This window comes from Rana temporaria, chromosome 11 (assembly GCF_905171775.1).
Source record: "Rana temporaria chromosome 11, aRanTem1.1, whole genome shotgun sequence".
Taxonomy (NCBI): Eukaryota; Metazoa; Chordata; class Amphibia; order Anura; family Ranidae; genus Rana; species Rana temporaria.
Window position 1 is genome coordinate 163,648,657 of NC_053499.1, and position 16,802 is coordinate 163,665,458.

Genomic DNA, 16,802 nt, shown 5'->3' on the forward strand with positions numbered 1-16,802 from the left:
TCCGGGACACAAAATAGAACAAAAACACAAACCTTTAATAAAATGAAATTTGGATATTTTACATCATATTTTTTTTCTTCGCCTTTAACATGGATGTACAAAAAACTATTTATTGTTATAAATAACACATTAACAAAAAGAATCTTCGAAATAGATAAAACCCAAATTGTGATCTGTATGAGGAATGCGCAGGAGGAAGTTTGTCTTCAAAAAAAGGCCCCGCCCCAAAACATGATGGAAACCCAAACTGGGGGGGGGGGGGGAAGAATGCATTTTGCTGCCGTTTGTGTCCCTGTCGGGGAGATTTCTTCTGGTGATTGTTACAGGAACCGAGGACAGAGAACTAGAAAAGGTGACAATATGGAGGCAGATGCTGCCCAACCACACAACGCCCTAAGGGGGGGGGGGGCGTACTGGACCATCTCAGTACTGATACAATGACAATAGTATAGTAAAATATACTGTTCCAATACATACAAGATTAAACAATACACCACAAAAGACAACCGACGGGCAACCCTGAGATTTCTGGTGGAGTGCGAGACGTTTCCTTTACACGTTTCACGGACTAAGCCACTTCTTCAGGAGGAGGGTCTGTGAAACAAATAATGCAAGAAGGCTAAACAAAGACAAAGCAGTACAAACAGAATATAATACAGGGATACAGTCGTTGTTTGTACTGCTTTGCATTCATGTTTATCCTCATTGCATCATTTGTTTCACAGACCTTCCTCCTGAAGAAGCGGCCGAGTCCACGAAACATTTCATACTCCACCAGAAATCTTACGGGGTTACCTGTCGGTTGTCTTGAGGTGTATGGTTTTTAATAATCTTGTATGTTTTACCATACTATATTGTCATTGTATCAGTACTGAGATAGTCCAGTACCCCCCCCCTTATGTTGTTTTGTGGTTGGGCAGGATCAGCAACTGCCTCCATATTCCCACCTTTTCTAGTTCTCATTACTTTGGATGATGGCACTTTCTATTATGGAATATTATGGGAGGCTACACTCCAAATGTTTCCAATCACCAGGACAGGAAGTGGAGGGAAATCTCTACAAACGGTAATAAAAACGCATCTCATTCTTCTCAGAACAAAGTTTTTTGGCTGGAATGTTCATCTAGTCCACCAGTAGAGAAGGTTTGGAAACATTTAAGGATTCCGAGTTTCCCACGGGTGCCAAGGATTTCCAGTGTGACCAAATTCCCCTCCCCCATGCTAAGGGCCGAAAAAAATAAAAAAAAGGGACGCATCTTCCTCCAGACCAAGGCACACGGGAACAGCGAGAAACCTGAGGCTTAGAAACCAACATGAAGGTTGAACTTTTCATCCAGTGTAAAGAAGGTTTGTCTACAGAAAACCGAGAAGATCAAATGCCAAAATGAGGCGGGGGAGGGGCGGAGTGTATTAAAAACAAAAAGATGTCTGTTCAAAAAAAATTAAAGTTCTAGCGAGTCAAACCCCCATCTGGAGGAGGAGTGCCGCTAAGTTTTAAAAGTTCTAAGATTAAAAGACTGAAGGATGGAGGAAGGCGGCATGGAGGAAGGCGGCATGGAGGAAGGCGGCATGGAGGAAGGCGGCATGGAGGAAGGCACGGGTCTCGACTTTCCCATCTTAAGGCTGAAGGGGAGATTGCAGCGGGCACCGAGCGCGTTTCGTCTAGTAGTCAGAAAACGCCAAGAACTGGCAAAGGACTGAATGTCAAACTCTAAAGCACATTTCATGCCGGCAGCCATATATACAAAGTAAGGCATCATATGTTCAGATTGTCCGGAGTGTGTAAGGCAATCGATTGGCTACAAGTCCCAACTGTCCTCCTCCCCGGGACCTTAGTCGTCCTCTCCTCCGTACATATCCGCCAGTTTCCGGAATCGGGGGCCCCACTCGTTCAAGCAGTCGTAGTTCTGGTCGAGGTCGGAATTGGAGGAGTTGAGGGAGCTGAGGGAGGCAGCCTCCGACCCGCTGCCTTCGTAATCAAAGACCAGGAGAGAGTCGTAGGGCGGAGCCGTTGGGTCGTTATCCGCAGCAATCAGGTTCTGAAAAGAAAACAAAACAAATTAGACGAGAAAAGGACTTGAGCAATAATTTGTGATTGTGTGTCAAAGCCTGAAAATACATCTAATGGGCGGCAGAAATAGAAAACAGGCTTCCAGGAGACAGAACATTAAGCCTGGAATGTTCCGTCAGCTTCTTTAGAGGTAATTTTTGCTGTTAATGAGGCAGAGAATCCATTAAGCAGCTTCCCGTCATAAGAAGCTCCGGACAGCTCCCTGTAATGTCCACTCACAGGAAATGGAAATTTAACCCTCGAATACCAGATCGGGATCGGATTACTAAGTCTCAAGACCTGTGTGCAAAGACCCAAGACCTAGCAGGGGTGGAGGGGCATGACACTCATGCAAAGACCCAAGACTTGGCGGGGGGGGGGGGGGGGTGATGGTCTCCATGACACTCATGCAAAGACCCAAGACTTTGGGGGTCTCAACCAATTAGACACATCCCATTGGGCAGTGCAAGACTAGGCTCACCACATACATGTCTGCGCTGACCAGGGCTCCCCCCCAGAGAATAGGTGCAGGTACTCCTCCTTTCTAAGTCACCCCTTTTCCCTGCCCACTACCCACCTCCGAGCACCATCCCTTAGTTCCGCCCACCGTCCCTTAGCTCCTACCCTTCTCCGAGCACCGTCCCTTAGTTCCGCCCACCGTCCCTTAGCTCCTACCCTTCTCCGAGCACCGTCCCTTAGCTCCTACCCTTCTCCGAGCACCGTCCCTTAGTTCCGCCCCTACCCACCTCCGAGCACCGTCCCTTAGTTCCACCCCCTACCCACCTCCCAATACGGCTCCTTTTATAGACTACAGAACAAAGTAATAATTTTGTGGTGATGAGCAGTTTGTATGGGATTTAAGAAATGCAGTAAAAGCAACATTAGACCCCTGCCCCCCCCCAGCAACAAAAGATCCACTGCAACACACCCCCCCCCCCGTAACAGAGCCCACTGCACAATAATAAGACCACCACAACAATAGATCCCGCCCATAACAATAGACCATCAGCAACAGATCTCCCAGCAGCCAGCATCAATAGACCCCTCCCAGCAACATGAGACAACCCCCCCCCTCCCCCTGCATACATTCAGTGCTGGAGGTGCCAGAAACTGCGTTCCCCACGTTGCTGCTGAAAAAAGCCCCAACGCTGACACTACCTTTGTTTAATCTGCCATCACAACGATCCAAAATGTCAGCCATCATTCAAGGAGACCCGACAGTCTCTATAAAGCCCACCCCCATCCCGCTTACACCAGCACCGCACCCTTCTACATGAAAGCACCGGGAATTTTGTGGGAACTCAGACAGACAAGGAATGGACTACCAGGGGGAACATGGTGAAGGACGGGGGCTCAGTGGGCTTTAAAGAGACCCCGTCACCAATGTGATATTGCAGGTTAAAAAAAATAAAAAAAATACATTTAAGTGCTTAAAGCGGAGGTTCCACGGATTCGATTTTTTCGTTTCAGGTGCAATGCCTAGTAACACATGCAAATGTAACACTCACTGGCTAGCCGCATCCAAGAGAATTGCTTTGGTTTCCGTGATAAAGAACAACTTATAAAATGTATTCCAGGCGTTTTCCATCTTGCTTGTGGGCATTGTGAAGCCCACAAGCAAAGAATTCCTGGAAGCGGTGAATCCCACCGCATGCGCTGTGTTGACGGTGAGCAGTGCGAGCTTCGCCGTCAAAGCTTCCTAATTACCATGACAACGAGTGATGTCAGTTCAGATACACGCCCCGTTGTAACTCAATTATATGCAAGTAACGCATAACTCCCAGGAGACATTGCGCCCCGCTCCCATGACACACTACTAGGCCGTCGGGGAAAAGGAGCGACACGCCCACTCCCGCGGGGAAACCAATAACATTTTCTGAATCAAGGTAATCATTGACCTCGATTATACATGTACTAAGGCTTTAGGTTCCTAGCGATAGAAAGTTCAGATTGAGGGGGTCAGATTGAGGGGGTCAGATTGAGGGGGTCAGATTGAGGGGGTCAGATTGAGGGGGTCAGATTGAGGGGGTCAGATTGAGGGGGTCAGATTGAGGGGGTCAGATTGAGGGGGGTCCCTCAGAGGCTTCAAGTCCTCCATCCCCAATCTGGTAGATAAAAAGGAAGAGTTTATGGGACTTTGAATGAGGGAATCGCCATGTCAAGTACAAACATAAACAAGTTACAGGAAACAATTATAATCTACAATTCATATGAAATAGATGAGTAGTCACAAGACTAAATATGCTGCTCATAGCCAATAGCAATACAAATAGGAAAGAGCCAATAGCAATACCAGGTCTGTTTCCCATTTGCATTTCATGCTATGAGCGGCATATTTAGTCTTGTGACTTCTCATCTATTTCATATGAATTCTAGGATTATAATAAAAACGTTCCAGTACATGATTTATGTTATTTTTATTTGATCTGGCACATTTTTTGGAAAGGGTGGCGGGAAGGGGGTCCTGCTGAGGGACCGGTGGCGGGAAGGGGGTCCTGCTGAGGGACCGGTGGCGGGAAGGGGGTCCTGCTGCGGGAAGGGGGTCCTGCTGCGGGACCGGTGGCGGGAAGGGGGTCCTGCTGCGGGAAGGGGGTCCTGCTGCGGGACCGGTGGCGGGAAGGGGGTCCTGCTGCGGGACCGGTTGGCGGGAAGGGGGTCCTGCTGCGGGACCGGTTGGCAGGAAGGGGTCCTGCTGCGGGACCGGTTGGCAGGAAGGGGTCCTGCTGCGGGACCGGTTGGCAGGAAGGGGTCCTGCTGCGGGACCGGTTGGCAGGAAGGGGTCCTGCTGCGGGACCGGTTGGCAGGAAGGGGTCCTGCTGCGGGACCGGTTGGCAGGAAGGGGTCCTGCTGCGGGACCGGTTGGCAGGAAGGGGTCCTGCTGCGGGACCGGTTGGCAGGAAGGGGTCCTGCTGCGGGACCGGTTGGCAGGAAGGGGTCCTGCTGCGGGACCGGTTGGCAGGAAGGGGTCCTGCTGCGGGACCGGTTGGCAGGAAGGGGTCCTGCTGCGGGACCGGTTGGCAGGAAGGGGTCCTGCTGCGGGACCGGTTGGCAGGAAGGGGTCCTGCTGCGGGACCGGTTGGCAGGAAGGGGTCCTGCTGCGGGACCGGGTGGCAGGAAGGGGTCCTGCTGCGGGACCGGGTGGCAGGAAGGGGTCCTGCTGCGGGACCGGGTGGCAGGAAGGGGTCCTGCTGCGGGACCGGTGGCAGGAAGGGGTCCTGCTGCGGGACCGGTGGCAAGGCCCCCCCCTTCTCAATCAGAAGTGAAAGGCAAGACTACTCACCTTACAAAGACCTGCGATTGATGAGCAATTGTTTTATCACATGCCGACATTACATAATAGATTTTATAGGTGGAAATAAAAAGGAAATGAAAACCTGAGAATAAATTATGTGAATGGATTTAGGAGGCAGAAGATGCTCCCTGATCCACAAGTTGTGCCACCAAATCCCTTTCAAAGGGAATAATCAGGATCCACCTAGTTCTAAGAATCGATTCCACCCAATCGATACTCCGTATCATCATCTGCAAACCCCGCCTTCAGAAAGCCACGGCCAATACGACGACGGCAAACCTGCCCAGCCAGCTCACTGCAACTTACCTCCCCAATGAAGTTCCCGATCTCATCAGGGTTGGATGGCCGCGGTCTGTACTGTGGTGCCGGCATCAAGGTTGGAACCACATCGTTTCTCATGACGTCGGGTCGAGCATCTAGGCCTCGGTGGAGCTGACTCAAGTCGTAGTCCTGACACAAGAAAAAGCCTTGTAAGAAACTTGGCAATAATGAGACTTTTATAAACCTGGAATATTTCATAGCAATCCTTCATACAAAGACAACGTACCTGATCTTCCTCACCACCACCCTCTTCTCCATAGTAGAAGATATTGTCCCTGGTGTCATCTTCTGGGAGCAGCAAAGGTTCCTTCACCACCTTCTTCCTCTTCAAGAACAGCAGCAACAGCAGAATGAGAACTAATTGGAGAAAAGTTAGAACATAAGACATCTACTGCTCAGGTATAAAGCGGACCCCCCCCCCAGGCAAAGCCCACAGGACCTGCAACCCCCCCCCCCCCCCCCCCCCCCCAAGGCAAAGCCCCCAGACTGCCCCCCCAGGCCAAGCCCACAGGACCCGCAACCCCCAAGGCAAAGCCCGCAGACGCCGCCCCCCCCCAGGCCAAACCCACAGGACCAGCAACCCCCAAAGCCAGCCTGTAGACCTCTTTAGGACTACCACAATGATTAATTGATTCTCCTTGTCCCATTCAGCAGCAGATTTCTACAAGGGAGCAGGCAATAAGAACCTGCAGCAGCCCTGAATGGTACACTACTGGTTTAAAAACTAAACTGGTGCTGCCTGCTGAAGCATCTGGTAGTGAAGACCCCCGGCCACCATTACCTCACATTGAATGAGGTTTGATCTGTAAATGAATGAAGTGACCCTCTCATCAGGTAAGTACATGGACCACTATTGCAGGCCCCACACAACACTTTGGCGGCCAGCAAATATTTTGAGACCCCCAAACTACGATGCAAGAGTGCCGAGGTGACCATAAACTGTATGAATTTTAGCTGGTTCCGATTTTTTCTGATTTTTTTTAAATGCGGTTTCCAAAGACCTCCCATGCTTAGTTTGGTTTACCTAAAATGATAAACATGTAGCTTTAGCACCCCGCTAATTTTAGGGATCACAAAATCATAACTTGAATGAAAACCATGCGTTCTGCTCGGAGTGTCCAAAATTGAGCTTCTAGGAATCCCAACCAGCTACTGAAACAGGAAGAATGCATCATGGGGACCTTCTAAACCCAACGATTGGCTGCGATGGGTCATCTCCAGCCAATGGTTTATGGAAGAGTAAAGGACGCGTCTCGAAGACAGACTGGTAGAAAAACGCGCCAAATTGGATCAACACATTGCAAAGAACTTACTGAGCAGAGCCAGAACAGATCCCAGAATGACCAAGATGATGGGAAGATCGACCCCAGCGATGGCCTTCTCACTACAGCTCACAGCTTTGCCCTCACAGCTGCAGATGGTGGCGTTGACCACCGTAAGTTGGGGTAGTCTCTGAGCATCGTATAGACGAACGTATACATTGTAGTCCCCGACCTTCAGATCTTCTTTGGGCAAAAGTGTCATTGAAGCTACAAAAGAGATTAGATTGGCCATGTTACATACCAACACTTTATATACCCACCAACCCCATAGACCCCCCTCCACCTTTTATACCCCCACCAACCCTATATCCCACTCCTCCACCTTATATACCCAACACCAACCCTCTATCCCCTCCACCCCTATATCCCCCACAAACCCTATAACCCACTCCTCCACCTTGTATACCCAACACCAACCCTATAACCCCTCCACCTTGTATACCCAACACCAACCCTATAACCCCTCCACCTTGTATACCCAACACCAACCCTCTATCCCCCACCAACCCCATATACCCTCCACCTTGTATACCCAACCCTATATTTCCACTACACCTTGTATACCAAACACCAACCCTATATATCCCCCCTTCACCTTATATACCCCCACCAACCTTGTCTACCCCCACCGACCCTATATACCCCTCCACTTTGTATACCCAACACCAATATACCCCCTTTACCTTGTATAACCCCCCATATACCCCCTTCACCACCATCAGTCAATTGTGCCTGTATATAGAACATCCTAGCAGGTATTGGCAACTAGTGAGCAGAACTTGACAGATCAAAAAAAAAAAAAAAAAGTAAATAAAATCCTTGGCTCCATTCACAATAGAATTTGGGTTACAACTCGGGGAGAAGATGGCCTCCCAGCTATGATCTTTGTACATCCTCCACGTTTCTACCCAAAAAAACACATCCTGCTAGTTCTCCTGGATGTAGTGAGAGTCTCGGTAGAATGATACGGATAATATACAAAGCTTCGAGTCCCGAGAGGAATGGAATCATTTGTGACCTCTAAACTCTCCTCCCTCAGTCACAAGTCACTCGTTAAAGCCGTATTTCACCCAAAAACCATAATTGTCATATTGCAGCTTACCAATTAGATGTGGTGGCTTTCCACCTGGTGATCTGGCCATTAACACGCCTCCTGTATTAGAGTCCCCCCACTCTGGAGGAAGGAGCACCTTTAGACAGCAGCATTGCCAATTCGGGGGGGGGGAGGGGAGTGTTAGATGGACTAGCAAATTGAAGCCAAACTCAAAGGAACACAACTGTTACCAATAAAGGTTTTACATCTATAAAAGCCAATCATTGTAAGCACCCCTGTCAGTGGTAGAGGGTCAACCCTCTAACTGCTACATTCTGATGGAGAGCTTGTTCTTTTGAAACGCAGACTTACTGGCCCAATCACCAGGAAGATAAAATCTTAAGGCAGCCAAGAATTGGTAATCTGGAACATAATGAAGGTTTTACTTTTGGGAAGGAAGAAGATTTAATTCTCATATTCCAATCACCTTTTCCTTTGATCTCGGCGTGCCAGACGAGTTCCGATCCGTGGCTCAGCTCCACACTGTACGGCTCGGTGTTCGGAGGAAGATCGGCATCACTGATTGTCAGCTCTTGAGGCTCCGGGTTGCTGCTGCACATGATGAAGCCTCGAGGATTCGGGACGGGACCGTTGTCGTTTATATCGAGTACCTGCAGGATGAGCGTCCCGGTGCCGGTGGCAAAGGGGATTCCTGTGGGAAAAGCAGAAGGATGAGCGGTACCGCCAGAATATTCCGGACAAAAAGGGAGAGCAGACATTTCCCTTCAACAGCCCCAATCTCTATACAGACAGCAAGACAAAGATCACGAGGCTCTCTGCTGCTCGAGAAAATCGAAGTCTCCGATCTCCGCACCGGATTTGGGCCGATTACAGCCTGTTCACATTTAATGGGCCAAAAGCACAAATACAGCGCATTGCGGAGTGAACTGACCCTGAAGTTGTAGGAACATCTATGAAAACAGGAAAGGACGGCATTGTTGGGCTCTAGAGGAGAATCGGGACAGCGCGCCTTTGTGGCCCTGAGATTATGGCACAGATGATTGGAGGACAGAAGAGGCATCAGCACAAGGGACACATCCCCTATGCAGATTTTTCTGTTGTACATTTTGGCAGCACTTTGGCTTCACATGAAGTGAAATATTTTGAAGTTCAGCCATAGATGGCGTAGCAAATACTGAAGATACCCGCAGGAAACGGCTGCCAACCAATGGGGGGGATTGTAGCGTTCAATCCTCCATTCACTTGGCAGCAATAAACCGAAGTGAAGAACTTGGGAGCACAACAAACATTCGTAAAGAAACGGATCGATCGATTCTCTTGCAGCTCAGCTGTAGAGGTAGGTAGTAGAGATGGCGAGACTTACCATCATCGATCACCATCATGATAATGGTGTAGGTGTTGTTCTTGACGTATTCCGACTCTCTATCCAGGTTTCCGTTGCCGGTGACGATGCCGGTGTCTTCATTCACAGAGACCCACCTGGCCGGGTCATTCCCAATTTTGTACCTGATGGAAGAGAACAAGTTCCAGTAAATAGCAGATATGCATTGATGCCGCTTTCCTCATAATCCTGCCAAGGAATACATTATAACATAGGAGGGAGGGGGGGAGTTGTGAGGTTCAGGTGAAAGGGACGCCATTAAACCCATATAACCGACGGACGGTTTGAAGACTGAAAAGCCTTGACTTCAATGCTGGTCCTATGGAACAGCGATCTCAAATATATTGGGGGCGCGGGGGACAGTAATCTCCAATATATTGGGGGGGGGGGGGGCAGGGGGACAGTGATCTCCAATATATGGGGGGGGGGGGGGGGGGGGGTTAGTGGGTGAAGGGTATAGCTTTGCTCCTCAGGATAACCATTTTGGCCCTTCGGTTTTATTTATCTAGCTCAGCAATGAAGATCTGTCACCTTCCCATGCAGGTCAGTGACCCCGTGTCTTCAATAATCCCCCCCCCCCATACTCGCACTACAAACACTTCTGCAACCGGCACTAATAATCCTGGTCTTGGCCACCTAGGCGCAGCGGTAACACCTCCTCCCCATGGGCCTGGGCCTAGCAACTGAGACCCAAACAGTCATAGGGGAGGCGGCCATAAGCTCATCCACACCCGGTAATGCTGGGTACGGTCACCAGCCGTGCCTGAAAACCACATCAACTGCTGAGATGAGAACCTCTGGGATCTGCTACTGATGGTCTGGTGCCAAATACCACAGTGTACCTTCAGAGGTCCTCAGAGTCCATTCCTGGATGGGTTATGGAGGGGGGGAGGGGGGGGGAATTATAATATTGGCCGATTGGTGAATATCCAGTCGGATCAAACAAGTTACATAAGATTTGCAAGACCTTTATAATCCACAAAAAGTTCATTACATAGAGCTGCAGACGCGCTTTACCTGAGTTTCTGGTTTTGCTGCTTATCGGGGTCCTGGGCGACCAGCGCAGTGATCTTATCCCCCCGAGGAAGGTTCTCCAATACCGATTCCCGGCTGACCGCAGGAACAAAGAACGGGGCCTCATTCACGTCCTCCACATTGATGGTGACCGTGGCTGTTGATGTCGGCAGAGGGACAGAGAAAGGCTCTTCGTTCTCCACCGTGATCTGCAGAACAAACTGCTTCCTGGTCTCAAAGTCCAAACCCTACGAGAGAGAAAAAGATGGAATACATGACCGCGTCTATACACCGCTACATGACCGCATAGCGTCTACACACCGCTACATGACCGCATATCGTGTGTATACACCGCTACATGCCCGCTATGTACAGTATTGCGGTGCGCTGGCAGGGTGTCAGAAAAGGTCATGCCAGCAGCTTCTTTGGAGGGCATTAGGAGCGGTGAACTCGCTGCTCCTGCCCATTGAAATCAATGGACAACGCCGCCGTACCTCCGGAAGAATTCTGCTGTAGTGGCGCATTGCGGGCGGTTTTAACCTTTTCGGCTGCTAGCTGGGGTTAAAGCGCCCCGCTAGCAACCAAAACGTTCCCGCAAATCCAATGGTACAGTGCCGCTAAAAATAGCGGTATTTTACCACCGATGCTCGGGGGGCTCGGTGTGAAAGGAGTCTTAAAAAAAGGAAGTAATGGAGCAGTTGGAGGAGATCATCATCATTTAGGTAAGAATGCTAAAGTCACCATTATTCTGATGTATTTTCTGTAACTGGAGTGAAAGACTAAGGCGGCCGTACACCAGAGAGGTGGCCACATTGTGGATGAAGGACTCCAAGCCTCCAGGTCTGGAGAACCTTTGTAGGGTTCATATTCTGAAGACCGACATTGTATTGTGCGTTTTCTATTCCAGAACACTGAATGTAAAAATGTAGCTGAAGGGCAATAAAAGGTCAGAAGCGCGAGAGAGAGAGTCAGGTGAGAATCAGAAGACGAGAACACAATGGTGACTTCTGTACAGAACGAGCCGTGAGAACATCGCATGCCAGATCCCAAACACAGAACATCCGGCGTGAAACCAGAGCGGCGACACGACTACATCCAATACATTAATGTGAAAGTTCAAATACTAAAATCTCCAGACATTCACAATCTAAAGACCAACCATCCAGTCCTGTAAAGAAAAATCGCTAAACATCCCTTTTCTGAGGACGCTCCGGTCTCCAGCGGAGGAAACTCTGCAGAGGAGACGTCGTCCACGGCTGGGAAGTGACGTCACCCATATAGTGTTACTATGGGACTCCCATTGGCTGCCTCTCCAGCACTCGCCTACACAGCGCCGCTGACAGCTCAACGTGGGACCGGAACAGCTTCATAACAGGGATGTACAATGGAACCTCGGATTGCGGTTAACGAGCGTTTCGCAATACGAAAACTGTATTTGAAAAAAAAAAAAAAAAAAAACCTGTTTGCGAGTGTTGTCTCACAAAACGAGCGGGATTCAGGGCAAAGCGGTGTGCAGTACCGTGTTTGGCCTGAGGTGGGGGGGGGGGCGTTAGAGCCGTGCCGATCACAGCCAATCGGAAAGACATGGAAATACTCATGTTTCAGAGGTTTTCCGAGGTGTCCTCAGGCCTTTCCGAGGCTCTACGGAGCCCCACGCCTCTGGCTGCATGTAGTATTGCATGCCATTGAAGTCAATGCGGAACAAATTATTTTTCTTTCCATTGACTTCAATGGGGAAACTCACTTTGATATGCAAGTACTTTGGATTACAAGCATTCTCCTGGAACGGATTATACTCGTAATCCGAGGTTCCACTGTATAGCGATTTCTTCACAGGGCTGGATACGTTAGTCTTAGGTTGTGGGAACTGGAGATTTACAGATTAGTATTGAGGTAAATGTCCATTTTAACAAGCCGCTTTACCCCCCCCAGAGCTCCCCTTAAACACCCCCTCCAATTCTCCATTGAATAGGATTGGACCCGCATCTTCCTTGTTTGGACCCAGTTACCCATATCAGAGTTTTCAAGCAATGTGCGGATACAACAGTGAAGCCACATCTGTACTGACCTTGGCTGTAGTAAGGATGCCATCGTTGGAAGCCGGGTCGGTGGTAATGGCGAAGAAGCTGGCGTCTGGGCCCCTAATCTTGTAAACGGCTCGCCAAGCGGGAGAATTCATATCGTCGTCATCGGTTACCGACAGTCTTTGAACTTCAAAGCCCACTTCGTTTTCAGGCACCTGGGCCGTGTACTGCAACAAGACAAAAAGCAACCAATCAGAAGCCAGACAGTCAACAGGAATCTAAAAAAGGGAAACTTCAATGTTGGAAGTCTCCAGAGGGGGATGAGACCACAATAAAACCAAGAGATGCTCCAATATCTTCAACAAAAAGTTCTGGCAGCAGTTCCACCTTAAAAATTGTTTTAGCGTACGCATGCCAAGGCTGATTAGTCATGCCAGTTCTGGGGCAATGAAGTCATTCCTGTAGAGTGCTTGCCTTAGACCACCTATAAAGACGGTACAAGAATCAGGAAAGGTGACGCCATTTTCCTGACCTCTGCCATTGGCCCCGGCAGGCTGTCACTCACTCAATGGGGTCAAGGTCTGGGGAGTTTCCTGGCCATGGACCCAACATTTCCATGTTTTGTTCCCCAAGCCACTTGGTTACGACTTTTGCCTTATGGCAAGGAGCTCCATCATGGTGGAGAAGACCTTGTTCCTCACCAAGCTATTCTTGGATGGGGGGGCATCTGTGGGATGTGCTGGAAAACACAAGTCTGATTCATGGAGGCCCCATCCCCCAACTTAAAGGACTTGAAGGATCTGCTGCTGACGGCTCGGTGTCAGATACCAGAGTATCTTCAAAGGTCTAGTGGGGTATGTGCGTCAAACATTATGGTGGGTGGTCATTGTGTTATGGAGGATTGTGTTTACCAAAAAACACTTTCATAGTAACAGGATCAAAAAACAAAAACCACGAGACATTCATTGTAAAGGGTCTACATAACATCTTAAAGGCCTAAAAGCACACAAGGCAAGCCTTATTTTGGATACAATTCCACCATTTTATGTGACAATACATACAAAAACACAGCTTGTGCCATTGAACTCCTTCACATACCTTGATAGGATCAAAAACCGGTGCGTTATCATTGGCGTCCGTTATCTGGATTACAGCGGTTGCAGTGTTCGTCAGACCAGTGCCTTCCATATCTGCAGCCTGAACTATCAGCGTATACTCCGGAACTTTCTGCAGAGAAAAGTGGACAATGAGATGAAACCAAAATTTAGTCAACCTGCTTGCTCTAGGGGCAAAAGGCAAAGCTTTCCCCTCCCCAGGACAGCCGGCCAAGGCTCCCCGCCGCCCCCCCCCCCCCCCCCCAGGACAGCCGGCCAAGGCTCCCCGCCCCCACCCCCCCCCCCAGGGACAGCCGGCCAAGGCTCATGCAAAAAATACAAAGGAGCCCTCACCTCTCGATCCAGTCCTGCGGCAATGACACTGATGAGCCCAGTCACGCTGTTGATGGTAAAAAGCCCCGGTATTGGCTCCTCAGGGGTTTGCTTTAGAATGGAGTAGCCAAGCATAGCATTTGCTGTTGTGGGGTCATCCTCATCAGTAGCCGTTACATTCATCACAGGGGTACCTGGAATAAAAATACAAAAACCTTGAAGGTCTCATTGAGAACGCAGCGCATCTTCTATTTTTCCACCATTTAGTCTTAAAGTCACACAACTACTACAATTTCCTCGTTCGATACAATTGGAAGGTGTGAATTCGGGGTAAATCCATTTATAATGGCCCCCAGCCTAAAGGGCCCATGAAAATATGGCCAGACACTTACAGACCCGCATACGGGTTACACGTCATCAACGTACCCCCCATTGGGTTCAATAAGGTTTGAGTGCCAACCCATCATCTACAAGACAGGAGGATGGTGGACACCAAACATCTCTCCACAAAGGTTTACATTAATATGTTATTATCTGTATAAAGGAAATGTAGATCTTTAAACACCAGAAAACTTGTCAGGGAATGCCGTCTCACCTGGCTGGACGCCTTCCCGAACAAAGCCCCGGAATACTTCCTGTGTAAACTGGGGTCTGTTGTCATTCTGATCAATGACATTGACAATGATATCCATCGGTTCTTCCACCTGCTGACCGCTCTCCGAGACCGCATGAGATTGCAGCTGCAAAAAAGAAAGCCAGTTACTCCTCGGTGGCCGAAATTCTACAAGCAATGGCGCCGTGTGATATTTTCACATTTTATTCCTCCAGGGGAGACTCACTTGGTAGCTGGCATGTTTCTCCCGGTCCAAGGGGACGGTCACCATCATCCAGCCAGTCTCCTTCTCTATGGTGAACACGCCCACTGGGGGAGTGTCTGCGCCCTGTCCGGTGATGCTGTAGAAGATCTTCACATTCTTGTTGGACTTGATCTGTGCAGGTAGGGGGGGAAATAAATAAAAATTGTAAAAAAGGTTTTATTGCAGCAGTCACACTATAAGGAACGCAAAAGATTTGTATCAATCCAAATGGCCCGACACAGAATGACCATTCATCTCACCCCTTTATCTAGGATTGCCCTGAGCATACATTTTTTAAGAAAGCCAGAAATTGGTTAACCCGATATAGAACCGCCCCCCCCCCCCTCAAAAAAAAAGCCTACGTATGACGAAGGGGGGGGGGGGGGTGTTCTCCACGTATGACGGAGGGGGTGGTCTTGGGGTCATAGGCAGCATTCCTCCTCCAAACACGGTGAAGTGTGTTACCGATTTGTTTTCTTGGCGACGATGGTCCTGGCTGAGATCAGTAAGAAGGATTCTCCTGTGTAGTTCTGGGCGGATTCCTCACCGTTCTCCTGATTATTGAACCTCCACGAGGGGAGATCTTGTATGGAACCCCAAACCGAAGGAAAGTGATCGTTATTTTGTGTCTCTTCCATTTGTGAAAAAAATCCCACCAACTGTTGTCTCCTCTCACCAAGCTGCTTGGCGATGGTCATTCCAGCCTTGTGTAGATCTACAATCTTCTCCCCGACATCCTTGGACAGATCGTTGGTCTTCCCCATGGTGGAGAGATTGGAATCCGATTGGTTGATTCTGTGGACAGGCGTCTTCTATACAGGTAACAAGCTGAGATTAGGAGCACTCCCTTTGAGTGCTCCTAATCTCTGCTTGTTGCCTGTATAGACACCACCTGGGAGCCAAAAATCTCGCCGATTGGTAAAAGATCAAATACTTATTTCCCTCATTAACATGCAAATCAACTTAGAACTTTTATGAAATGCGTTTTTCTGGATATTTGTTATTCTCTCACCGTTATAAACAGACCAATAAAATTACAGACCGATTGTCAGTGGGGGGCAAACGTACAAAATCAGCAGCCGATCACTGTACATTTTTTGTAGTGGAAGGACGTGGACCATCTTTTCCATAGGGACATAAAAGGTGTCCAAACCCCATCAGAAAAGCCACCAAGCCAAATTTCCATAAGTGTTTGTCCAGACATGCCCCCCCCCTCATGATTTGGGGGGGGGGGGGAACGAACACACACACACACACAAAACCTCAGGATCAAAAAGATCCAAGCAACGTTGGAGAAGTTCTAAGGTTACTCAATAGCCTTGGCACCCTTACCTGTACCAAGCGCTTCGGGAAGGTCCCCCTGGCGTTTTCAGACACCAGGATTGGTGGGACGACCCAGTCCCTCTTCCTTCTCTTCAGGCCGGCCTGTTTCTCCGGGAAGATCAGCAGGGGGTGTCTGCCTTTACGATGATTTTTCTGCACAAAAAAGTAAAACAATTAGGTATATAACCCCCTTCCCTCGGTACAAGCCCTGCAGATATATTGCCGCCGCGTTAGCGGATGCAGCGCTACTCCCGCATTCTCACCACCCCATTTTGCCCGTTAGCTGGAAATTACAAAATGATAAAGCAACGCCAATGCCGCCCAAAGCCAAAATACCTCTTTAGATTTGTGAAGCCTCTTGATGGTGACAATGGCGGAGTATTTCTTTCCCTGCGCGTCCCACGTTGTGGCATTGAACTTGATTTCACGTCCATGAAGCTTGACGTGACGTTTTGTGATCAGGCTGCCATCTTCCGTCACCAAGAATCGAGGGTCCCCCACATCGTATCTGCTGTGCTTCCGTGCCACGCAGTCAACAAAATTCACTAGAAGAAAATAAAAATCAGCCCAAATCGTAAATTTATGCGAGAACGTCGAATATTTTAAGGCTCAAAATCTGGTTTAGTGGAAAACAAATATTGTATCGCTCAGTGAAAAAGAAACAAATGATCAAATATAAAATCAATGTGGGTAGTGAACCCAAATATAAAAATAAATGAAAATTTAAAAATTGTCCT

At 48.9% G+C, this 16,802-nt stretch overlaps 1 protein-coding gene across 1 annotated transcript in view; it reads right to left on the reverse strand.

Moving 5' to 3' along the window:
• Positions 1 to 934: 934 nt before the first annotated feature.
• The window catches only part of LOC120917994 (EP-cadherin-like), a 50,144-nt gene continuing 34,276 nt past the window's right edge, over positions 935 to 16,802 (reverse strand). The window contains exons 3-16 of the mRNA XM_040329657.1: positions 16,402 to 16,610; positions 16,075 to 16,218; positions 14,725 to 14,874; positions 14,481 to 14,625; positions 13,907 to 14,079; positions 13,557 to 13,685; positions 12,503 to 12,685; positions 10,438 to 10,682; positions 9,403 to 9,545; positions 8,506 to 8,730; positions 6,977 to 7,192; positions 5,890 to 6,020; positions 5,649 to 5,792; positions 935 to 2,039 (exon numbers count right to left, since the gene is read on the reverse strand). Of these exons, the coding sequence (XP_040185591.1) occupies positions 1,833 to 2,039; positions 5,649 to 5,792; positions 5,890 to 6,020; positions 6,977 to 7,192; positions 8,506 to 8,730; positions 9,403 to 9,545; positions 10,438 to 10,682; positions 12,503 to 12,685; positions 13,557 to 13,685; positions 13,907 to 14,079; positions 14,481 to 14,625; positions 14,725 to 14,874; positions 16,075 to 16,218; positions 16,402 to 16,610 (2,444 nt within the window). The 3' untranslated portion in view covers positions 935 to 1,832. The remainder of the gene's footprint in view (positions 2,040 to 5,648; positions 5,793 to 5,889; positions 6,021 to 6,976; positions 7,193 to 8,505; positions 8,731 to 9,402; positions 9,546 to 10,437; positions 10,683 to 12,502; positions 12,686 to 13,556; positions 13,686 to 13,906; positions 14,080 to 14,480; positions 14,626 to 14,724; positions 14,875 to 16,074; positions 16,219 to 16,401; positions 16,611 to 16,802) is intronic.